A 23,971-nucleotide genomic window follows, 5' to 3' on the forward strand; every position below is an offset into this window, starting at 1 on the left:
CCTAACAACAACAAATGGAATAACTCCTCCAGGACTCCGGAGTCTTAGTAACCTCTCCAGGCCCTTGGGCTACTAGTAATCTTGATTGAGAATACCTGCCCTAATGCTTAGAACTGCAGCCATAAAATGTACTTGATAGTGTTTAACAACTTTGCTGTTCCTTTGGTTCAACAATTTATTTAAATATATTTTACATCATTCTTGCTTTAGATCTTTAATATCATTCCCCTCATGATTCTCTCCAGCTGCGGTAGAGGCTTTCTCCCTTCAGGCACACAGAAGTGCTAGCTAAGACCATTTCAACATTTCAAAGTAACAGATTTTTAAAAGTGGTATATATTTCAAGTAACATTCAATATCTCAGGATCAAGACAAATCATGTGACAGTATCCCCCCATTACTATTTCTAGACATGAAAACTGGGCTGACAGGAAGGAAGTTCATTTTGTGCTGTCCAGGTAGCTATTAGAATACTGAGAGATGAGAGATATTCTCCCCTGTTGCTTTAAGAGATAGGATGCTAGGAATTATAGTCAGATAGCTCTTTCTCTTGTTCCCAAGAACGTGATTGGAAGACCAGCCCTATATTCTGGCTAGCTGCCAGCGCAGGAAACATTTCCATGCCCTTTGCTCCTCCCCCCCTTATTCCATTTTTAGAATCCAGTGGCACCTTTAAGACCAACAACATTTTGTTCAAGGTATGAGCTGTTGTGTACATGCAAATTTTCTCAGATACAATATTGTATCTGAGGAAGCTCATACTTTGAATAAAATATTTTGGTCTTAAAGGTGCCACTGGACTCTAAATTTGGTCTGCTGCTTCAGACCAACACAGCTACCCATTTGAATCTACCCTGATTCCATTATTGGACTTGGCATTCACAGCAGGTAGAACCCACACTCTTTTCCAGCAGACAAGACCGCACTGAATATCTATCTAATTAGATGAACTCCAACAATCATGTATTTTTGAGATGCCTAATAAATCTGATTAAAATCAGTTTAGTCTGTGTTACTCTGTGAAAGACCTGCTACTAGGCTCTTGGGACAGAACACATTTGAGATTTAGTGTTGGGGGAGTATTGTACATATACAGTGGACCACCAAAAAACACAAATAAATGGATTTTAGATTAAATCAACTCGAACTCTCTTCTAGAAGCAGTATTTTAGCCACATTCTGAGAAGACTAAATTCACTGGAAAAACCAATGCTTGGGAAAGCTGAAGACAGTAGGGAAACAGAATGTCCAACATGAGATACGACTCAATAAAGGCGACGACACTCAGTTTGCAAGAACTGAGATAATTGTTTGGAAGACATTAATTAATAGGATCGACCTAAATCGGAAGCGCTTTGACGGCACTCACACACACAGCATATCGTGGCCCGGATAACTGTAGTCTCTCATAGGCTTTTGAGTAATAGGCTCAGTTTGGTGCTCGTGAGGTAAACAGCTAGGAAATGACTGTTTTGTTACATTGTCGGTCTATTCCTTTACTCAAGTAGGTTTGCAGCGTAGACTTCTGGGGAAAATTATTCTGGGGTTCGCCTTCTTTTTAATCTGTAGGAGGAGTCTCAACAGAAGTAAGCACACTTTACCGACCACAGTGACGACTATCAGAAGACAGCCGCACAAGGTAAAAGTAGCCCCAGACTGCAAATTTAAGAACACAGATGCCCTGCATGCGGTTGGATCTGGCTCGCCCCACAGACATACCTGCGACAGCGCAGAAAGGATCAGCCCGCGTCCGGAAGGCCACTCGGGCCCCGCAAGAACCGGCTCTTCTCAAGCACATCTGCGGCGCGCACTTCCCCGGGCCGACCACGTGCACGAGCCGCGTCTTGATGACATCACGAGCACAAAGGCCAGGGGATCGCGCGGGATGGGGCCTCGCGAGATGTCAAGTGTAAGAAACCACCCCGTGATGCTTTGCGGCCTCCTCTTTGCAGACGGCGCCTCCGGAGCAGGATGGGTGAGTGGGCCGCGGCCCTTTCCATCCGCCGCCATCCGGCTAGTTGCCAGGCCGCGCTAAACGCCAGACAGGGTCGCAGGCAGGGGGGCGTTGGTAGCATGAGCTGCGCGCGTTATCGCCGCGGGGAGCCCTGTTTTCCCGCCGCCGCGCTGGCCGGGCCCTCCTGGACGGCAGGCTTCTCCGCGGCCTGGGCGCCCGTGTCCGGGTAACTCAGTGGCCGCCTGCAGCTGGCCGCAGGCGAGGCCCGGATCTTGTAGCGCAGTGAGCCCCCCTGCCCCGGTCCTTTGCTCCGGGTTCCGATGATGACGCTTGTCTGAATGCTGCAAGAGGCTGAGTAAGCCATGCGGAGACTTCTTACCTTGGAGAGCTGAGTAACTCTGGGCATAAGGATCGGGAGGTGGGGAGGGGATTGCCTCGCGGTGGTCCACGTGTGCCTTCATTGGCCGGTTTTTATTCGGTGCATCCAGGTATCTCCAGGGACAACTGGCACAAGCGCCGCAAGACCGGGGGGAAAAGGAAGCCCTACCATAAGAAGAGGAAGTATGAGTTGGGGCGACCCCCTGCCAATACCAAGGTATGCGATTGTGGGTCTAGTGGGGTGGTCCTGTTGGAGCTACACTTAAAAGTATAACAAAAATTGAGTCCAGTGGCACTTTTAAGATCAACAAAGATTTATTCAAGGTGTGAGCTTTCTTGTGCCAGCACTTCCTCAGACAAACCTTTGCTGGTCTTAAATCTGCTTTTGTTGTGCTACAATATTGCCACCCACTTGAATCTAACAGTAAAAGTATGCACAGGTGCTGGCAAAATATGAGGGCTATTTAAATTTGGAATAATGTATGCTGATTTGGAACTTGGATGCATCTCTATCTTTTCCGGGTCTGTTGTAGGAAATGTGAACTAAAAAGTTTATATTAGAAAGTTGTTTGTTGACACTGTTAGCTTAATTGAGAATAACTATAGGCTTAAAGAATTAACCACATCTCCGTGTGTTAGCTTGTCATATGTGTTGTGTTCATGTTCAGCACGAACTCTTAACTGAAGCAGATGTTCTCTCTTACACTTTAGCAGTGTAACATTCTGTAGAGTTTAACCCACCTTTCTTTTTTTATTATTCAAGTACCTCCTTCTCTGTGTTGAGTTCAGATAAGCAGTTCAGGTGTTTCCAGGCATTTGAGTTTGGAAATTTAGTCAATGGTCCCCTTTCCTTAAGGTGACCAGATTATCCCACTTTTGGATTACAATACTATTTTGCGTTCTATGAAAATTTTTGTTTCTCCATATAGACCAAATTTTTAATCAAGCTGCCCCCCCCCCCCCAGTCAATGGTGTCATGCTTTACCAATGTTAAAATCTGGTCACCTTTCCTGGATATGTTGCAAGCTGCTTTTACAAACCTTTTCTATGTCATGTAGTGTGGGCAGGTAATGTACCATGACTGGACTTTAAAGCAACTGGAGTGATGAGACTTACACCTTAGGTGGGTGTTATGGGCTGTTTTAGTCTTCTTTGCACCTGCCAATGCTAAAGGTTGTCATAGTTACACTGACCATGTTGCTTTGTAGGCTTAGTCTGTGCGGGAAAAAATGTACTGCTGTATTTGTTCTCACACAGCCTGTTATGTGTTTTGTTGTAGATTGGCCCCAGGAGAATTCACACCGTAAGGGTACGTGGAGGGAATAAGAAATACCGTGCTCTGCGCTTGGATGTTGGAAACTTCTCTTGGGGGTCTGAATGTAAGTGTAAAGTGGGGACACAGCTTGTTTGAACATTAGCTCAGGCAGCAGGAGTAAAATGGATGCACAACCAAGAGAACAGTGGGGGGTAGCTTTGACTTTAAGGCAGTGACAGTGAAGGCTTAACTCCATGGTTGAGGCGGCCATCATTCCCTCAGTTTGTCTGCAGTTGTTTAAAAGAACTGTGGTTATTCGAAGCATTGCTTTGAGTTTATGAAGTACTGGGTCACATATCCATAACTTTAAAGTGGAGATTATCGTAGAATGAAAGATTGATCTTCAGTTGGCAAGGAATCGAGAGAGTGTGGGAGAATGGAAGTGCTGCTCTGCACAGTTCCTCCTTTTTTAACAGGCCAGGTTGGTGAGAGAATTCACTGTTCCTGTCCAGATTACTGATTACCTTTTTGGGTTCCCTGGGGGATGATACTGGCTTGGCTAAAGATTCTGCAGCTTCTCAGGTGTGTGTGTTGGTCTATGGTTACATATTTTTTTTAATTCAGTCACGGGGAGGTTGGAGAAAGGAAGTAACTGGCTTCCATTTTGTGAAAGTGATTCTTTCTGTAGCCAGCACTGATTGGGACCATTGCGCCACAACAGTTTCTACTAGGAGCCTGTGATCATGCCTAAACGATTCTAATTTAAAGCCTGCCCAATGCTTCCCAAGGGCTTTGGGCTGTGTCTGAACTGAAGTATAAAGTTACAAGAGTGGACATTGTTGAGACTGTGGTGTGGTCCTGGCAATAACAACCAGATTGGCCCTTTCTTTTGCTGATTGGTGTGGTGGAAATTCTGTTTTCACAGTAGATTGGCTGAAGTGATATGGGCATTTGGCAATTTCATTCCTGAAATAGCTAACACAAACAGTACTAAAACTTCTCAATCTAGAGTTTATTTAGGTTCCACTAGCTTCTGCTTTCCTTTTGTGTGTGTGTTTTTGCATTATTTATATTCTGTTATTGGAAGATGTGATATGGCTCCTTGCTGTTTACAGGCTGTACTCGCAAAACTAGAATCATAGATGTGGTGTACAATGCATCCAACAATGAGCTGGTGCGTACAAAGACTCTGGTGAAAAACTGCATTGTACTGATTGATAGCACACCATACAGACAGTGGTATGAAGCCCACTACGCCTTACCACTTGGGCGCAAAAAGGGCGCCAAACTGGTACGTATGAACTAGATTAAGCAGGCCCACCTGGCTTCCATCATTTAAGGCTTATGAGGGAAGATAATAATAGGTGTCTGCCCTGCTTAATTATCATTAGTCTTCATCTATGTTGTATGTTTGTTTGTTTATTTAGATTATTATACCGCCCTTCCATATGGCTCTGGGCGGTTTACATGAAACTTCATAGGATAGTTACATAGAACATCATAACAAACGTAACAATTGTAAAATAACATATCAACTAGAACAGTATTTCAACAGAAACAGTAACTTAGGTGGGTCAGGTTCTGTTGTGGAGGGGGGGACCAGTGGATATTGTTGGGTCAGTCAGCCTCAAGCAAATGCCTGGCGGCTATAATGTCCTGTGGCTTTTGTTCTTCTAATGATGATACATTTGTCCAGTTCTGCTGCTGAGTGGAAAATGGTGACAAGTGGTTTTTATCTGAAGAAGGCATTGTTTGAGGCCATTAGAACATTTCAAGGAGGCAGATGTTTTGCATGCTTATGTGGATGTATTCTTTTTGAATATTGGATTATAACTGTCTTAGAATTCTGTAAACTCTTATTTAACCAGTCTTGAGATTTCAGAGGACTTACTGTTGCTGGCTTTATAGTAGATAAAGACTTGGGCAGTTCACTGCCTTGTACCATCTTCTCAACAGTACTGATGATCCAAATGCCAAAAAGTAAAGAACCTCGTGCACTGCTAGTGCTGTTCAATGTACATGATATAAACCAGCTGTATGTTGTCTTTTTTTACATCAATCTTCATGTGTTTGTAAAAGACTGAAACAGCAGTGTATAACTTCTTCCTAAACTCAAAAAGTTTTAATAATCTTTGTGCAGACTCCTGAGGAGGAAGAAATCTTAAACAAGAAGCGGTCAAAGAAAATTCAGAAGAAGTATGATGAACGGAAAAAGAATGCCAAGATCAGTAGCCTTCTGGAGGAGCAGTTCCAGCAGGGAAAGTTACTTGGTAAGAAGCATGAAGGGACTGTGTAGCTAAGCACGAAGGTGGAATTCCCAGAGTTGCTGTTTTTGCCAGTGAGATCGATGATGCATGGCAGTGCTGTCTAAAGCTGTGCCTTATACCCCGTGAGGCATTTTCGTTAGCAATTTTGTTAGCCCTGGCTGATTTGCTGTTGTGGATTTTGGAATTACAATCAGCTAAACTTGAAAAACTAGGAGAGATTTTGCTAGAACATGATTACTAAGCTTTTCCTAGTACAGTTTGCTAAACTCTAAAAGAATAATGTGGTGGCTGATTACCAGGAGTTTTGAAGTTCACCTTGTGATGAAAACTTTGTCCAGTTCTGCTACTGAATGCTAGTGGTGACAGTTCATATTCTGAAGGTGATTTCATCAGAGTAGTGAAATAAATCTGGAATAGAAACCAGATATATAACGGGAAATATAGTGGACTTTTAAAACTAGAGTCAAGGTTGTCAAAAAACAGCGGAAATAGCTTTGAGCCTGAACCAAAATCCTCATATTTCATTTTTTATGACAAACCCTACCAGCTCCATGAACTCTACATACCATTGAACAAAATTTAGCGACAGGTTTAGTAATTTTTGGGGATTCATCAGACAGTAATGTATTAATAAGGTCTGTGCTATGTGCTACAGTTTGGCCTGACTTTTGCTTTACAAAGGGATAGATAGAAAGGACATAGGAAGGACAACATCAGAGTAGTGATTGTTTGGCTTCCTTAAATCAACTCTAGCCTGGCAAAAGAGACTTAAGTGGTGTTATTAAACAAGAGATTGAGGACATTACTATCATGGCCTGCAGAGATTAGTGGTCAGAAGTGGGCAGCAAAGAAATGCAATATTCTTAGGTGTTCAGTAGCTTGAGATTTTACTTTTCTTTAATGGCACATTTTGTTTTGCAGCTTGCATTGCCTCCAGACCTGGACAGTGTGGCCGAGCAGATGGCTACATTCTGGAAGGCAAAGAGCTAGAATTCTACCTAAGGAAAATCAAGGCCAGGAAAGGCAAATGAACACTCGTTGGACCTAAAAGGCTCAATAAATCCCAGATTCTTATTATAAATGATTGATGTGATTATTCATGGGTGTCAAGAGGAAGAGGGTTCTTGTGGTCAATTGTGGGCTATATTATATTATAACGTAATATATACACATGTTGCATGTTGAATCTATGACCTTGTCCTTGAACAGGAAGCAGTTCTGAGCTTTCTTCAGCACTACACTGATATGGTTTCCTTGCAGAACAAACCGTAGCTTGCTTGTGTGCTGTGTCAGAGCCTGGGGAGAAAGGGACTAGAATGGTGTTCCCTGGCAGCTTGATATGGTTTGTACAGATTAATAAATAATTTCAAGGCCATTATAACTTGGGATGATTAGTTTCATGCATGTGTATTGGAGTTATAATTGATGTGCAGGTGTTTCCCTTCTATTCACTTACTTATTATTTTCATACATTTCTATACTGCCCTCCCACGAGGCTCAGAGCAGTTTACACAAAATGTAGGGATATACATTGCAACCGTAACAGTGGGTTCCAATTGAACAACAGTATTATAACAAAGTTGTTATAATTCAACCCACAGGGAGGTCATCTGGGGTTGATGTGGAGGAAGTGTCTGGAAGATGTGCAGATCTTGAGTCTTTCCATGGAATTTTTACAGCACTTTATTACTTTCAAGTTGCCCCAGCCTTAAAACTCAGAAGGACAAGTTTACATGAGGAAGTTTTTCATTTCCTGGGATGTAATAACCAATCACCAATGTTGTGGAGTATCATAGGCAGTTTGGGCTTAGTTCTTGCTGGAATCTTTATATGAGTTTGAAAGTGTAATTTGGGGGATATCCTGTCCCTTTGGAGTTTGTGGATTCCCAGAGGACCTAGACCCCTTCAAATGTGTAAAGCATATTTCTAATGGTTTGGTTTTGGGAAATGTAAGGGAACAAGAAAAAGGCATTAGTGGGCTTGCAGCAGTTATGTTTGGGACCTACCAAAATTAGATGCTGTCCATTGCCGCCTTTGATGTTGCTTCATTGCTTCAGCTGTGGAATTAGCCTGTTGACGCACTGTTAAGTGACTGGGGGTTGTTTTCTGTTAACCTTCCAGTCTCATTCCAGTGCAAGATGAACTCCCTTCTAGCAGAAGGGCCTGGCCTCTTTACAAAGGTCTGGTTCTTTCGAAAGCTGGGGACAATTCTCCATTTTCTAACTTCGTTACATTCACATTTTAGAAGTTCTACTTAGGGGCTTCAAGTGAGTGTAAGTAAAATGTGGTACATGATTATTGTCCACTTGTTTACATTAGTGACAGTGGATGTGAGTGGCTGTTGTTAAGCAACTGTAAATGATCAAACATTGGTTTGTGATTCTGTCTTTCAGCAGGTATGAAGAGCTGGATTTTTGTACCCTTTTTACTACTAGAAGGAGTCTGAAAGTGTCTTATGATCACCCACCCTTCCTCTCCCCACGAGACCTCCTGTGAGGTAGGTGAGGCTGAGAGGTCTTGAGAACTGTGAGTGACCCAGAGTCACCAAGCTGGCAGCATGTGGAGGAGTTGGGAATCAAACTTGGTTCTCCAGGCCATTGTTCTTTACCACTACACCAACCTCAAAGCTCTTAATCACTATACCAAGAAGTTAGCATTCTCCTGGAAGTGAAGCATTCTTCAAATATTATTTTATTCTTTTGGCTGGTGTATGTAGTAATGTGAGGATGCTATTGAGAACCTGATCATAAGGGATCAGTATAGACCCTAGTCTTATTGTAATTTTTTGTATGTTCGCCCTGTGTTTGATGCAAAGAATTTAATAAGACACTATGCAGTCTGACCTCTGCTGACTTGAAAGAAGAGGACAATTTCTGCACAATCTTTAAGGGCTTTACAGGTTTGCAAGAATTGCATCACCTGTTACAGATTCAGGCATATGACATGTAAATATGCATGCGGTAGCTGCTCTCACATGTAGGTTGCAGTCCACGGGTGTGGGCATGCTATCAGCTCCCTGCTTCATGTAGGATTTAACCATGTAATTCCTTAAAATCTCAGTTCATAATTAGAGAAGTAGGCCTGGTTCATCTTCAAATGTAATAAAGATTCACTGAAATTAGCTTGTGTTTGAGTTCCTAAGAAACTGCCTCTGGCCTGGCCCTTATCCAGCGCCATCAACCTCCACTTTCCTGGCCGTAGTGGGTCTAGGCCGAGGGCTGGTCAGTGATGCTAATGCTGTCGTCGGAAGCTTCCATCACTGTAATATGGGGTAGTTCCTTTATCTCTGTGTTTTTAGGGTTGTGGGAGACTCCCAGATGGGAGTCAGAGGTAGGGGTTACACTGAGCCTGGCCTCCTCATCCTCTGTTTCCTCTTCCTCAATACGACCTACTGACTCTGGGTCTTCTCTACGGTAAAAGCTGGGGCTGGGGGAGGAGAAGGTGCCTTCTACTCTTGCACGCAGCAGTTGATTGTGCATCCTGCTGCCCTTTCCAAAATTCTTGAGGCTGATTGCTGGGGAAGCTGCTGCAGTGAGGAAGCGGTTGAGCAGGGGCGTCTGGATCCTGGTCATGTTGGGTGAGGTGTCTTTCTGCTGGTTCTGTTCCGGGTCATTGCTCATCCTGCACAGGGAAGGGAAAGGATTAGTTAAAGTGCATGATAAACCTAATATTCCTGGGAGTTTCCTAAGCAAGTGTTGTAGGCAGTGTAGCAGGAGAGGGTAGATAGAACTTCATTTCCTGCTTTGGATCCAAGCTAGTAGTTCCAGTACATCCACACTGCAGGTTTGCACATAAGACCTATGGTACTGGACAGTTTTAATCCCTTTCCTAATATACTTGTCACTGTAAAGGACTCAGCCAATATCATGATGTTTCCTGCCTTGCTTGATGCATTTCTTTTTGAGGCTTGCCCTCAAGAGTTTGGTCAGGAAGACAATAGCATGTTTCTTAACTTGGGGCTAATTTGGAGGCCTGCTATCTCTCACATTGATTAGCTGGAGGAATTTGGCTCCTCCCTGAGTAGTCAGTTGCCTTTTGTGTGCCCCTGGGCTGAGGAGAAGATTATCCCAGAGCCCTCTGGCTAATATCCGGAAAGGCCGCTGGCTGAAGAGTGAATAATTTAAGGGTCATGGTCCAGGCAATGACCTGAGTGCTTCCGGGGCTGGAGCTCAGACCTCTTCCATCTTCTCTGAGCCGAGTAACTCCATTTGGTTTTCTGGTTCAACCTACCGCATGTCAAAGGTGGATCCCATGAAGGAAGGCTTCAAGGTCTCTGCCACCGTGGCCATTGTGTAGGGAGGTTGTGCTGTAGACTCATTCCAGTATTTATCCTTGCCAGTTGGGGGCAAATTTTGGTACATATCATCCACTGAGAGCAGTGATACCTAATCAGTCAATAAAGGACATTTTGGGAATTAAAGGCTGTAACAAAGTAAAACTCTTAAGCGATGACTCAGTTCAAGGTTTGAAGGTAAAGAAGATCAGATATCAGAAGGATGCAAAGTAAATCCAAATAAGCCCTGTTTCTGTTCGTATGAATGATGATTTAGGCAAGAAAATTAATAGCATTCATTGCTAGAAGATCTGAAGAAAAACAGACTTAACAGCCTGTTTTGAATAAGAGGGAATACAGAGTCATGGCCAGATCTATCTACAACAGAATCTTGTTCTCCAGCTCATGAATTTTATGGAAGAAATCAAATGAGAAAGTCTTCTATGGATTTAATGCAATTGCAAATAGATGAAATATTCCTCTGGTGTGCGGTCTGTGGGTAAAAAGGATTGTGAAGTTGTATTCTGATCTTTCACTCAGATTGCATAATTCCACAATGGGTTTTTCACCATTCCACTAGCAGTGTGTTGTGCCCAACACAGTATTGCTAATGGCAGTCCATTGTCATTAGGACCCAGCCGTCTCTTGTTTTTATGGTAGTTTTCTTGGGAACGTTGTGTGTAGAATAAGTTTAGGGAGGCAGGAGTGAAGCTCAGGGGCAGGATTTTGCAGATCGCATGTAATTTATTCAGACTGATCACTATGTGGTTCCACAGGACTAGAATGCCCAGAAGAGCTAGAAATGTTTGCTTTGACTAATATTCCTAATATGGGCAGCATATTGCCTTTCTTTTACTTGGCCAGACTTACCTGGAGGTTCCTGTCTATCAGTTTGTTGGTTTCAAAGTCGTCGTCATCCTCTCCAAAAGGATTAATGATTTGTTCTGCCACCTGCAGGAAGAGGAAAATGGTGCTCTTAAAAAGGGTAACAATTCTGAGAATTGTAAAGTCTGGAGGTACCCAAAGCCCACATGAACGATTTAAGTACATAACCTCACTGCATCCCCTTCCCTGAATGTATTCAAACTGCCACTGAAAAAGAGTGCCTCTGTGGTGTCTGAAGATGGGCTCGACCTGGACAAGGCCCTGAGAAGAACAGTCTCGTAAACAAAAATGAGGACATAGAACAGCACTCCCAAGCAAGGTGACTGTATTAATTTACGCATATTTGTGGCATACATATCTTGGGCACTTTTGAGTACGTGGTACCTAATGTCCACCACCAACTCCTTAATGTTTGATTAGTTGCTATTTGCTTTGTGCAATTTTTAATGAATAGCTTGCAGAAGAAATCTTCCTTGCAGGGGGAGTGATATGAAACAACTGTCCTTACAATTATCTACATTTATTTCCCGCCACTCCGAGAACTGGCTCGTGGCGGGTTACAATATCAGTCAATATACTAAAACCCCCATTAAAAATTAATACCAGGATATAATAATAAGTGAGCAAAAATGGTGTCTGAAGTCCCCATTCCCCACCCCCATTTGCAGATTGCCACCAAATCCCTGTTAAGAATCCCTGATCTAGCTTTCTAAATTGGTAGGGAATCTCTACATTTCCCATCTTCAGGGGTAGTGTGCCACACAATAATCTGCAGACAACAGTGGGGAAACGTGTTGCCTTCAGGGCTTGTCTGTGTTCTCCAAAGTAGCCCCCCCCCCCCCCCCAAATGGAAAACAAAATGCTTGGGTAGCTGGATCTTTGGTGTGATTCTGCAGGCTGTTGTGTTCTTACAGATGATTGACTGCTGTGGCAAAACCACTCAATAGCTATCCGTGAGTTCAGAATCCCCAGGGAATAACTAGACTACAGCTTCTGTGGCTTGGCCACTTTGTTTCTATGAATGAAAATCAAGATCTCCAGCAGGCTGGTTAATTGGGCTAGGCTGGCTTTGACAGCCTCTGCTCAGATGTCCCTGGACAAGCCACACTCAAGAAGAATATATTTATTTATTTATTTATTTATTTATTTATTTATTTAGATTTATATACCGCCCTCCCCGAAGGCTCAGACAAGCAAAGGCATGGGGTGGGGGGAGCGTTCTCACCTTCAGCCAGCCAGCATAAAAGAAGAATTGCAGGAGGGTGGGCAAGGGCACGTACATATCTAGGTCTCCATCTTGACTTGGGTCCAGAGGCTGTAGGAACTGACGCCCAACCACACAGAAGGCAAAGAAAGAGTAGACGGCAATGGTGACTACCTACAGAAGAGATTCCATTCGTGTCAGTTGGATATGGTTCAGTGACACTAATGTGACACAGAAGTATGTATATATCCTTTTCCTGCAGTATCTGATTAAGGGCTGTATATGTTCTGGCACTGAACTACGTGCTCAACCAGCAGCAAAGCAATGAAAACGCAAATTTGCTGACTAATTTCCTAGCTTGTTGCCTTTGCTTGCGAGTTTCTTAGCAGGCAGCTGTAGCAGCAGACGCGTATCTGTTCCGTTCCTGTTCATGGTGGGCTGTAGGCTGGAGTTTTAGTAGTGGCAGGTTGCCCCACCTCTTCCTGCACCTACACAGGGGAGCATTTGGCCTGGTATGCCTTATCTGCCCACAATTTGTGCTCCTGCATGGGAGCTGGGGCACTGAAATTCCCAGTTCATAAACGGTCTAGGAGAAGCAAAATTAGATGGACCACAACTCTTACTGGATGCTTAGAGGAGCTTCCAGGCCTCCCTACTGCAGTAGAACTGACCATCTGTAATAGCAAGAGGGAAGAACCAGCAAGTCTCCAGCAGCTGCAACTAGGGAAATGTTTGGGTGCATATTAAGGTGCACAATGGGCGAGGAAGGTGATGATGTGATAAGTGACACAGGTCCATTGCTCTGTTTTTAGGATACAAACAAGGGGTGTTATGTGAATAACAGTATTAACTCCAACAGAAAATGTGATTGGATCAAAAAAGGATGCTTCAGGCTTAAGGTAGCCAATGTCTTCAAACTCCATTACCTCTGACTGTTGGACATTTTTTCCATTTGCTGCAGGAAAATTAATATGTCTCAGGAAGCTAAATCTTGTGTGGAGGAGGGGATCTCTGTCTTTTGTGCAGGTGTGCAAAAATTAGATGGATTTTGTTTTTGCGGATATAAGAATCAGAATTGGAAGGGACCTCCAGGGTCATCTATTCCAAGCCCCTGCACTATGCAGGAACTCGCAACTCCCTGCCTTCCCTCAGTGACCCCAATTTCATGCCCAAGTGAGCCTCCCACCAAAAACCTCCAGAATCCAGCCTTGCCTGGAGGAAATTCACCTACCATCCCACAGTGGCAATTAGCAATTCCCTGGGTTTGCCCGGAAGGGCTGACACATCCCTTCCTGCTCACCCACACATAATTGCTTAAGTTCACCAAATCATTCTGTCAAATGACTGACTAGCCTCTGTTTAAAATCTTCCAACCAGAGTACAATTGTTACCAAGATATGGACATCTTAGCATATGATTTTCAAGAGAATTGGGGGGGGGGCATGCTTGCTACTGACCTGTGTGTACACCAGTGGAATGCTGATCCAGTCATAGTGAAAAAGCATGCTGCATTTGGAGCGGTAGAGATTCAGCTCCTGAACAGAGAAGATTTTTTTTCTTAGTTCAGCATTGAAAGAGCTAACGGGCTCCCTATTCTCAGCTGCTGAATTTGTATCTACATCTCTTCAGAGAAAGGGGGTCATAGGGAGTGGAACAGTTGGGGATACATTGATCTGTATGTAGCTAACAAATTTCAACAAGAAGCCTCATATCTTATATTCCACTTTATCAATAAACCACCTTTTCCTGCTATTGCCAAGTCTGGTTCATTAAGGAGTTGGTGGGAATGTGACACTTGAAACATTCAAATCTGAAACTGAGCAGGGGGGGGGGGTTGTGCTAGCTGCTGTGCAGCAAATAAGAGTTGGTTTTTATATCCCACTTTTCATTACCCAAAGGAGTTTCAAAATCTCCCCACAACAGACACCCTGTGAGGTACGTGGGGTTGAGAGAGCTCTGATAGGACTGCTCGATCAGAACAGCACTACCAGGACTGTGACTAGTCCAAGGTCACCCAGCTGGCTGGATGTGGAGGAGCAAGGAATCACCCAGTTTGCCAGATTAGAAGCCGCTGACTTGTGACCCCCCTGATAGTTTCCAGAGCTTACATCCATGAGCAGGCGAAGTGCCACATCATCCCGTATCCGCCCATCCCGTCGTGCCTGGGCGGCTAGGTTGGTGAACCACACACAGGGGATCCAGTATTTGTTGAAGTCTGAATAGAGGCTCTCAAATGTCTTACGCTCATCCTGTGTCATGAAACCTGTGTGAAAGCAAGAGCAGGTTGAACCGCTGCCTGCCCTCCTTGGCACTGGGAGGAGCATCTGGGACCAGCCTGTGCTACCAGCTGTGAATAAGGTCCTCTGATGATACAGTCTTTGGGTGAGACTGTCACATAAATACATGCTGAACCCCAATGGGGAAATTAGTGGGCAATCTGGAGCCTGGGATGAGTTAAGCGCCCATGATCCCCTGCCACTCTGCCCTAAATTCTTTCTTCAGAGTACATTATATGTATTACTGTGTAAAAAGGTAAAGGTATCCCCTGTGCAAGCACCGAATCATGTCTGACCCTTGGGGTGACGCCCTCTAGCGTTTTCATGGCAGACTCAATACGGGGTGGTTTGCCAGTGCCTTCCCCAGTCATTACCGTTTACCCCCCAGCAAGCTGGGTACTCATTTTACCGACCTCGGAAGGATGGAAGGCTGAGTCAACCTTGAGCCGGCTGCTGGGATTGAACTCCCAGCCTCATGGGCAAAGCTTTCAGATAGCTGCCTTACCACTCTGCACCACAAGAGGCTCTTTTTACTGTGTAATTTATGACTAATCCCTGATGGCCTTTGTACTAGCATTCATTGTTAGTGTAATAGAAAGCTGATCCACTTCCTCATATGCTGAGAATTAGCTTCATAGGTCATTTAGTAGTTCAGTAGTAAACTGACTCAGTTTGTGGAAGAAAATACATTGTGTGAAAAATTGGATTTTTCCTGATCAGAATACAGAGCATTTTACTATGTTGTCTCTCTATAACAACACAGAGATAGGTAAATATCTGTTTCTATATACAAATTCAGTACATACTTTGCTTCTTCAGCAAAATTATATAGACTAAAAAGATTGCAAGCATCGATCCCTAATCTCAGGCTTGACTTCAAAGGCCAGGCGTTCGGGACATGTAGAAGGATTCTGCTAGCTCCTCTGTCCCCCAACTTACAACCCCGACTTAAAACTTTTTTTTGCTGCTAGAGTGCTACTAGCAGCTTTGTAACAGCATTAACTACTAGATACATAAAAATTGCTACTGATTAAAGTACTGAAAATGTGTTTTGTATAACTGGTACACATTTTGGCAGTACTTCCACTTTGTGCATTGTATTTCAATTAACTACTATTCTGAATATATCAAGTATTAAAGACACAGACTTGTACTGCTCAACCCTCACTGTCAGTTTCTTTGCTGAATTCAAAGGAGGCAGCATCCTACACATTATATGGAAGTTTCTCAGCTAGGTGTTTTTTGAATAGTCACATATATGGATAGATTCAAATTAGCCATGTTGGTCTGAAGTAGCACAATCAAATCAGAGTCCAGTAGCACCTTTAAGACCAACAAAGATTTATTCAAGGCGTGAGCTTTCAAGTGCAAGCACTCTTCGTCAGACTTAGAACTGGCCATAACAGTAGGAATATGTGGAGTTCTTGGTGAACAGTTTGATTTATTACATGGGAAAGGTAAAGGTATCCCCTGTGCAAGCACCTGGTCATGTGACACCCTCCAGCATTTTCATGGCAGACTCAATACAGGGTGGTTTGCCATTCCCTTCCCCAGTAATTACCGTTTTACCCCCCAGCAGCAAGCTGGGTACTCATTTTACTGACCATGGAAGGCTGAGTCAGCCTTGAGCCAGCCATTGGGATTGAACTCCCAGCCTCATGGTCAGAGCTTCAGACAGCATGTCTTCTGCCTTACCACTCTGTGCCACAAGAGACTCTTCATTACATGGTAGTATTATCTAAATTAAAATCCTTCACAACATTTAATCGCATTGGGAGTCACTACCTCTCCAACCCCCTTTGCCTCCCCCTGGTTCAAGATGCAGAGTTTACCAGCATCTACTAGGTGATCCATCGTAGGGAACCTCTTAAGCACCCTGGTGCTGACTGAGCGCAGGATGAGAACAGATGACAGGTTGGCGTAACGGACAAGAGTCCGTCGCAAAATGCGGCCTTTGTCATCCTTGCCGTGCACGTTGCTCGAGATGACGCACATCAGCTGGTCTGGCAGTGGGATGCTGGTATACTGGGCCCACCAGCGGTTCACAATCAGTGTGACGTAGAAACCTGCCCAGAGAAAGAGAAGGGGCCGCAGTATGATTGACATCTCAGCAATGCAGCTTTCCCAAGTATGATTCAGGGTGCCCAGCCTTGGTGAGTCGGTTGTGGCCCCTGGATCATATCAGCCTCTACCCTACTGAGTGGGGAAAGTTTGAATTATTGCTAATCATCAACAGCATCAATTACAACTTCTATCAAAAAGGAAGGTCAGCTCTGGAGATATGAATTCAGCCCTCAAAGTCTAAGTTTCAGAAGGCCAATCAATAAGGGGCCTATTTAAAGAGGCCTGGGGGCAAGTCTGTTTCTACATGACCAATTACGAGTCTTATTTATTTAAAAACCTTATATTGTGCCTTTCCACAATGTCAAAGGTGGCTTACAAAATATACATATGCACAGTTAAAAACATAGTTGAGGACATGAGTTAAAATGCATCTGATTAAAACTTCAACATTGTCAATAGCCAGCCAACAGAGATTTTCATTAGCTATTTTTTTACAGACAGAAGAGAGTGTAGAAGCCTTCTGTACTGTATCTGGCAGACTTTCCCAGAGTGGAGACATAGCCACTAAAAACAAGACTGCACAGGCTGTAGCTGAACAACCTCCCAAATGGAGGGGCCCACAAGAAGTGATGTGTCTGATGACCTTCGTTGGTGCACCGGATCCTATCTCCTGTGGAGTTGGGCACACGAGAAAGCCAGTTCCAAAGCAGGGTATGGATGAGCTCACATGCATACAGGCTTCTCTAGAGCAAGGAGTGGACACCCCTGTCCTGAAAGGGGAATCCCTAGTTCTTGACTTATTCTCTCCAGTACCTGGTGACTTGACTGTGTGGATCAAAGACCTGTCGTTCCTATTTTGTATGGATATTTGGAGCACATGTGACAAGGGTGGGAAATGAGAATTAGGCAAGGAAATAGCTTGTGAATCCATTTGCTTGAGTGTGTGTTTCTACCATTTCATTCTGCCTTCCAGCAGGCTGCATTTTTGCTGCCTTAGCTGTATATCTTTTAGACAAACCTTCTCCCCTGCCAAACTATCTCTTCCCTTTTCTTTTTAATTATCTGTCCCCTTCCCAGTACTTCCCCTTTTCCCCCAGGCTGCAATATGACATGCAATATCCCTGTTATCGTACTTTCCATGTTCTCTCTCTCTTGTTATCAGGGCCAGCTCCTATGTATACAACAGGGCCTTTTCTCCAAACATGTCATTTTATTGTTTATACTTCGTGTTGACTTATGAATCAGCTGGGAGACTGTGGCCCGAAAGCAGCTTTGGAAGCTGAACAGGGGGAATTCATTCCCAGCTCTGAGAGAAGATCTGTGTAAGAGGGAAGAAGTGGCTTAGAGCCAGCATATCTGGATTCTCTTCTTATACACACAAACACAGAGAAACTACCTTCTATTGAATCAGACTAGTGGTCTATCAAGGTTAACATTCTCTGTTCAAACTGGCAGCAGCTCTCTCAGGTAGATGTCTCTCACGTCACTATCGTCACTTAAATAAAAAAAAAAGATTTCAGGGATTGAATCTGGGACCTTCTGCGTCCCGAACAGATGTTTGGCCTCTGAACCAAGGCCCCTGCCCTATGAGGCAAGACATTTAATGGGACAAAAGAAGTGTTTTGGAAATAATGGTTCTAGGATTCTGTTTTCTCATTGTGAAGTAGACTCTTAGAGCAGGGTGTGTCAGCAACAACTATTACTATTGTTGAAAGTAGACCTAAACTCCTATCTCAATATTTTAGTTGTCAGCAGAGCTATTTCCATGGGATCTAAGTCAGGATGTGCCACCAGTGCTGGAGTTGTAAAGCCATGTTTACTTTGTAACTATAACTATTATTTGAAAAAATGAATTTAACTAAACGTAGGTCATTTGCTCCACTCTTTACAGAAGTGCCCAAGCAAGAAGCTGTAGAAAGGTTTTATCTCAGGAGCAGATAGGGAGGGAAGTGTATTTAAAGCGTGAGTGCCTAAGTGAGCCATACCTAGAACGAAAGACAGGGGGATCAGGTCAGTGGAGCGGTTGCAGTAGTGAGCCACTTTTGAGAAGAGGTGTTTCTGTTTATCAGTCAGAAAGTGCCTAGGACAGGAGAGACAAAGAGAGTCATGAGAATGCAAGAGCCTTGGTGGACCAGACAAGTGGTCCATCGAGTCCAACATCCCTTTTCACACTGTTGCTAACCAGGTAACCTGGAGGGACATCAAACAAGGTATAGGCCCAGCCCTAGGACTAGCAATTTAGTGAACAACAATTAATTTAAATTCCTTGTAAGGGACCTTTAACAGCATAATGAGCCAATTTATCTGTAGCCTTCAACCATACTGTTAAACCAAGCATTTCAACCACTCTGAGAGCAAAGACAGCAGAAGTGTGGTCATATGGGTGTGTGACATATTGGTTGGAATATTGGTCTAGGGCCATGGGTTTGAGTTTCTAGCCATTATCTCCCATTGTAGTCTACCTCTTGGAGCTGCAATGAGGATGCAGTGCAGGGGACAGATATCTGGATGCTGCTCTCAGTTTTTTGGATGACAGGTGTAATAAAGATATGGAAGAAGATCACAAGAAACCCTCATTCCCCTTGCAGTATAGGGGTTTCTTAGTATGCTAGTCAGTCTATATGATGACTCCCAGGTGTCCAGATCCATCATGGGACTCTTATAGATGAAAATAACAGTGCTGAACACATGGAAAGGGAGACAGAGGCTGGAGAGCTCTAATACTGGGGTGGGAAGGGGGCACCTAGAACAGATGACCAGCCAGGGGATAAAATAAGTGCTTGGTTTTCTCTTGCCTTCCATCTATTTTGAATAATTTCCTTCCAAATATGCTCCAAAACTAGAAGGAAACCCAGCTGGAGAAATACCCCAAGGAGGGGATTTGCAGGGGAGAATCAGCACCCCTCCAATAGCATGTTTCCTCCTGCAAGAAGGACAAGGCAGATGGAATAGAAGAGGAAAATATGTCATAAGCAAATAAGGATAAGCCCTCTGTGTCCCCATGTGGATTCTGTGATTTCTAAAAGAATATGTAGTGCCTGCAGGACTGACATGGCTCTGGGTGGCAACTGAAACCCTCCTCAGTGGTGATGGAGGGTCTGGGAGTGGGAAAGATTTTATGCTGTAAGGTGCAAAGTGGAACTCAGCATCCATGCAAGATTCAAAACAAATCCCTTCCCCCCAACATCTACTTCGATGTTTTTAGAATTCCGGCCAATAAAAGGTTAATTTGGCAGCCCATATAAACCATGCAAATTAATCTTATTTGCCCATTTCTTCTTCTTCCTTGGCATAATTTATTGTGCTTCTACTAACTGTTGGGTAGGGTAAGAGCCGATGCCCCACCTCAAACCTTTGGAAACTTTACTGAGCTCTTGCCACTCCATTTGGAGTTCTCTGTATACATTTCTCCAGACTTTCAAGTCAACTATTGCTATCTTAAGGACTAGAAACATGCAAAAATTCTGCCTCATACCAGATTCAGCAATTTTCTTGTACGTAAACATAATCCCAGATTCAGTGCTTCTGTGCTTATACTGGAGCCTGCTGTTGGAGGCAGGCTTAGAACCCAAGGTGAAGAGTTCAGCATTTGGGTTCCTGGATTGGCACCCAGCTGGTAATTCATACTGGGCTTTGCCAGCTCTCACCTGTAAGTGACACTCAGGGTTGCATACAGCAAGATGAAGACAATGAACTCCTTGTAAAGCAGTTTATAGATGCTCCCTTTCCAGCGGAAGAGCAGCTTGGAGAAGCCCCCAAAGTGAGCATTGGCTACTTTCAGGGTATATGAAACTGTCATGGCTACCTTGTCTGCATGCTATGCAGGAGCCAGCTAAAAGAGAAAGAGAGAAAAGGTTTAGGGAAGGCATGGTCACGTCCACCATTTTCTCCTGCATGCCTGTACACGGAGTGCTGAATGGCATTCACAGTGTTCCTAGGAACCATCATTAAACTGTATAGCATGCCATCATTGTTTTATCTCTCTACTCATTTAGCAATTGTATTGCATTGTGGACTAATATCCCAAAATTAATATTCCTCAGATTTGGCTGCACAGGCTATTTCTAACTGTGTGCCAAGTCAACACACATCATGGAGGACTGGAGACTGCATAGCAAGTCCTGGGCCTTAGTGTGACCTTGCAACTGACACGCTTTTAACACCTGAGGCCATTTTAGGACCTGATCATGAATGCAAAACCCAGATCAGAGTCCCTTTGTCCAGTGGCATAAGGCACCACAATGATGGAATTAGGGTATGGTATTTACTCTTTGCCATGTGGCTGGGCAGGAAAAAAATTGCTATGTGTTCACCTGCCTCTGAGCAAGTGACCATACCTTAAAGACAGGTCAGCCAGGGCCAGTATACAATGGACATCAGGAAATGTCTTGTGATTCTCCATCCACCCCTGGACAGATACATTTCATACACCCTTTTCTGAGAAAGCATCCTTTCTCCTTTTTTGAAAAACATTTCATAGATCTCACAAAGCAACCACAAATTGTGCCCATGTTGATTATCAGCCCCCTCAATATCTAGGCAATGCTTTCATATCTCCAGTTCTTCCACTTTCACAGCCCTCAATCCACAGCTGGCTCTGCAGACAAGATCTCTGTTCTGCTCTGGTGATCCAAATAGTTAGGCACTCATCACAGTCACAGAAGATCATCCCATCCCAAGAAAATGGAGCTCACCTCTCCCCATGCAGCTGTCCTTGTACCTTTTCCTGAGAGTGTTAATATGCAAGCAACCCATGAGTGTGCCTTTTTCCTCTTCACCACAAAAATTCCATACGATACTCTATAACACAATTGCTCCTGAACAGCAGTGAGATGTCATATTTTTTACCACTGCCCCAAATAATTATTGCTTGAGTGACTTCCCTTGGTATATTGTGGATAAGTTGCCCAGGCTCTTCCTGAGATGTCATAGGGGCTCACAGTTATTCCACGTGAGACTGATTTCCAGTTTTAACAGAACCTGATGCAATCATTCACCTAATGGAAACAAAACTCTGTTTTTGCTTATGCCTAGAGGCACAGACAGCAGTCAGCTCCCGAGAGAGCCAGGAGGTTTCCTGCTCTCCCTCACGCTGCCATTTACAGCCATAAATTCCTGCTATGTAGCGATGGAGCCCCAAGAGTTAAAGTCCCAGACAGACAGCAATTATTGCAGGGAGGTAATGACAGTGAGAAAGAGCTGGTTTTTTATACTTCACTTTTCACTACCCAATGAAGTCCCAAAATGGCTTACACACACCTTTCCCTTCCTCTCTCCACAGTGCACACCCTGTGGGGTACGTGGAGCTGAGAGAGCGCTGAGATAACTGCTCTGTGAGAACTGCGACTAGCCCTAGATCACCCAGCTGGCTGCATATGGAGAAGTGGGGAATCAAACCCAGTTTTCCAGATTAGAGTTCGCTGCTCTTAACCAATATACCACATTGGTTTGTGGCATGAAGAATGGGAAGGTCCCATGCATGGCCCACTGCTACAGCTGTTGTATTTCTTTTCTAGTTGGACTCCTGTGCCTTCAGTCTATTAGGCATTCTGCTCAATATTCAGCATGGGAAAACATCTTTACATTTCTGCTCATGATGTTGTTGATGCATACACCAGAGGCCTGCCAGAAGAAAAAGCCTTAATGAAGAGAAGCTGAAACAAGTTCTTACCTGTCCTGGGACTGGGTTCTGTAGGGACTATTCCACCAATGCAGCCAGAGAAGAAAAAGTGTCACCCACTTCCTTTAAATATCTCACCCATGGCATATCAATCATGCTGTTCAAAATGATGGATTGGAGGCTGTTGGGAGCCAAAGAACAGGGAACTTGGCCTTCAACCCTTACTTTCAGCTGCCTTCCCAACTCAACCATGAAGGCAGAATTTTACTGGCCAAACCAGAATTGTGTTATTATCTAGTTACCCAAATTAATATTTAAAGTTAGGAGAGAAAAGTGGCTGAGTGGTTCCCACCATATGTTGATCTTATCACTCCCAGATGTTCACTCACTTCTGCTTGCCATCAGTTCTTCCCACCTGCCTACCAGCCATTTTCCCACTCTTCTTTCCTAGACTTAGCACCTTTACATTTTTTGCTTCTTGACTAAACATTCACGTTCCACAACTATGCAAAAGGCAAGAGACAGCACTGGAGTCTGCCACCTAAGAAATGATTTAGAAACACAGTTGGCCCCAGTAACCCTTATAAGGCTGAGAAAACAATGTGACAGAAGACAGTCCTTATTTACCATTCTCCTTAGAGATGCCTTTAAAAGGACTTTAAAATTCTACACTGAGTACATACCTTAGCATGTTCCTATCTAGATGGGACAGCACATTCATAGATATAAAGGACTGTCTTAAGAGTTTTCCCCTATCAACCCGTCTTTTGGATTAACCTGCATCAAATAGGATGACATCAAAAGCAGGGAGCAGGAGTGAAAATGCCTGCAACCAAGAGTAACTGTTCTAATGTCTCAAGCAAATGAACCAAGCCACAAGCTGTCTAAGGAATACATAAACCTCCCAGGCTATCAGCTGAACTTACTTGGGGAGAAACTACATGACCTTAAACAAAATGGTTAACTTGAGTGGATGGTGTTCCTGTATCTATCAATTACATTTTTATCCAGCCATTTTTCCAAAGATCTCAGAGTTCTCCCTATAAAATCTGAAGTGCTCCACCTCATTACGCAAAAGGCCCAGTTCCCTGGGATCCTGTAATGTTGCTGCCATTCAGAACTAGCTGCAGTGCTGAACTTGATGGAACCAATGCTCTGGCAACTTCATCTGTGCCTTCCTCTATCTTTCTTATCTGGTTCAAACTTACAATATTTTTACATTTCCTTTCCCTTGGCTTAATCCACCCATTTCTTACCCTCCTAAAAATTACCCCATGGTTTGCAAGGAAGTGCCCATTTTATTATTCCCATTTGAGTTAGTTGAATGCAGAATTGAACACACGTGAACTCATGAAGCTGCCTTGTGTTAAATCAGACTGTTAGTCCAGTAAAGTCAGCATTGTCTGCTCAGACTGGAAGCCGCCCTTTAGGGTGTCATGCAGAGGTCTTTCACATCACATACTCCAGGTCATTTAACTGGAGATGCTGGGGACTGAGCCTGGGACCTTCTGCATGTCAAGCGGATGCTCTACCCAGCCACCTAATCGCCAAGCCTGTCCTTTCCCAGCTGATGTTAAATCAAGAGAAGGTCTACATAGCTCTTCCCTCTCAACCCAAATATCCTCATCCAGAGATGAGAAAATGGGCTGCGGTGAAAGCACTAGCAGAGCACATAGATTCATAGATTCACAGCATAGTTATTGTGGTGTCACTGGTGCTTCCAGCCATTCTGGCAGAATAGACAGAACATGTTCTCCACGTGAACTCCCCTGGAAAACCTGACTGGACTTTACAC

The 23,971-nt window shown here is 43.9% G+C and overlaps 2 protein-coding genes and 5 non-coding genes across 7 annotated transcripts; 6 read left to right on the forward strand and 1 right to left on the reverse strand.

The window, feature by feature from the left end:
* The first annotated feature begins 1,821 nt into the window (after nt 1–1,821).
* Nucleotides 1,822–6,935, forward strand: RPS8 (ribosomal protein S8). The gene is made up of 6 exons (XM_077333926.1): nt 1,822–1,975; nt 2,443–2,549; nt 3,612–3,711; nt 4,703–4,878; nt 5,728–5,857; nt 6,776–6,935. Exons 1-6 carry the CDS (start codon nt 1,972–1,974, stop codon nt 6,883–6,885), a joined length of 627 nt encoding a protein of 208 aa, XP_077190041.1. The 5' UTR covers nt 1,822–1,971; the 3' UTR covers nt 6,886–6,935.
* LOC143836946 (small nucleolar RNA SNORD55/SNORD39) lies at nt 2,267–2,353 on the forward strand. Its single transcript, XR_013230856.1, has one exon. It is a non-coding gene; the product is annotated as a small nucleolar RNA SNORD55/SNORD39 (small nucleolar RNA).
* On the forward strand, nt 3,428–3,530 carry LOC143836949 (small nucleolar RNA SNORD46). The gene has a single exon (XR_013230859.1). It is a non-coding gene; the product is annotated as a small nucleolar RNA SNORD46 (small nucleolar RNA).
* LOC143836948 (small nucleolar RNA SNORD38) lies at nt 5,258–5,332 on the forward strand. Its single transcript, XR_013230858.1, has one exon. It is a non-coding gene; the product is annotated as a small nucleolar RNA SNORD38 (small nucleolar RNA).
* LOC143836947 (small nucleolar RNA SNORD38) lies at nt 6,167–6,237 on the forward strand. The gene has a single exon (XR_013230857.1). It is a non-coding gene; the product is annotated as a small nucleolar RNA SNORD38 (small nucleolar RNA).
* On the reverse strand, nt 6,775–22,540 carry BEST4 (bestrophin 4). The gene is made up of 10 exons (XM_077333918.1): nt 22,228–22,540; nt 20,204–20,388; nt 18,542–18,636; nt 16,325–16,558; nt 14,325–14,479; nt 13,674–13,751; nt 12,238–12,390; nt 10,998–11,078; nt 10,085–10,239; nt 6,775–9,475 (listed from the first exon to the last, which is right to left on the reverse strand). Exons 2-10 carry the CDS (start codon nt 20,353–20,355, stop codon nt 9,061–9,063), a joined length of 1,518 nt encoding a protein of 505 aa, XP_077190033.1. The 5' UTR covers nt 20,356–20,388; nt 22,228–22,540; the 3' UTR covers nt 6,775–9,060.
* Nucleotides 7,931–8,064, forward strand: LOC143836958 (small nucleolar RNA SNORA35). The gene has a single exon (XR_013230868.1). It is a non-coding gene; the product is annotated as a small nucleolar RNA SNORA35 (small nucleolar RNA).
* Nucleotides 22,541–23,971: the final 1,431 nt, after the last annotated feature.

Source organism: Paroedura picta, chromosome 4 (genome assembly GCF_049243985.1).
Source record: "Paroedura picta isolate Pp20150507F chromosome 4, Ppicta_v3.0, whole genome shotgun sequence".
In the NCBI taxonomy this organism is placed as follows: domain Eukaryota; kingdom Metazoa; phylum Chordata; class Lepidosauria; order Squamata; family Gekkonidae; genus Paroedura; species Paroedura picta.

Excerpts from the sequence above, each read along its gene's own strand:
- RPS8 (XM_077333926.1), top strand. Across the intron at positions 3,712-4,702 it reads CTTCTCTTGGGGGTCTGAAT|GCTGTACTCGCAAAACTAGA; the intron begins GTAAGTGTAAAG and ends TGCTGTTTACAG. Across the intron at positions 4,879-5,727 it reads GCAAAAAGGGCGCCAAACTG|ACTCCTGAGGAGGAAGAAAT; the intron begins GTACGTATGAAC and ends ATCTTTGTGCAG.
- BEST4 (XM_077333918.1), bottom strand. The coding sequence starts at position 20,355 with ATGACAGTTTCATATACCCTGAAAGTAGCCAATGCTCACTTTGGGGGC. Across the intron at positions 16,559-18,541 it reads CCCCCTGTCTTTCGTTCTAG|GTTTCTACGTCACACTGATT; the intron begins GTATGGCTCACT and ends TTCTCTGGGCAG. Across the intron at positions 10,240-10,997 it reads TGATAGACAGGAACCTCCAG|GTATCACTGCTCTCAGTGGA; the intron begins GTAAGTCTGGCC and ends TTGACTGATTAG.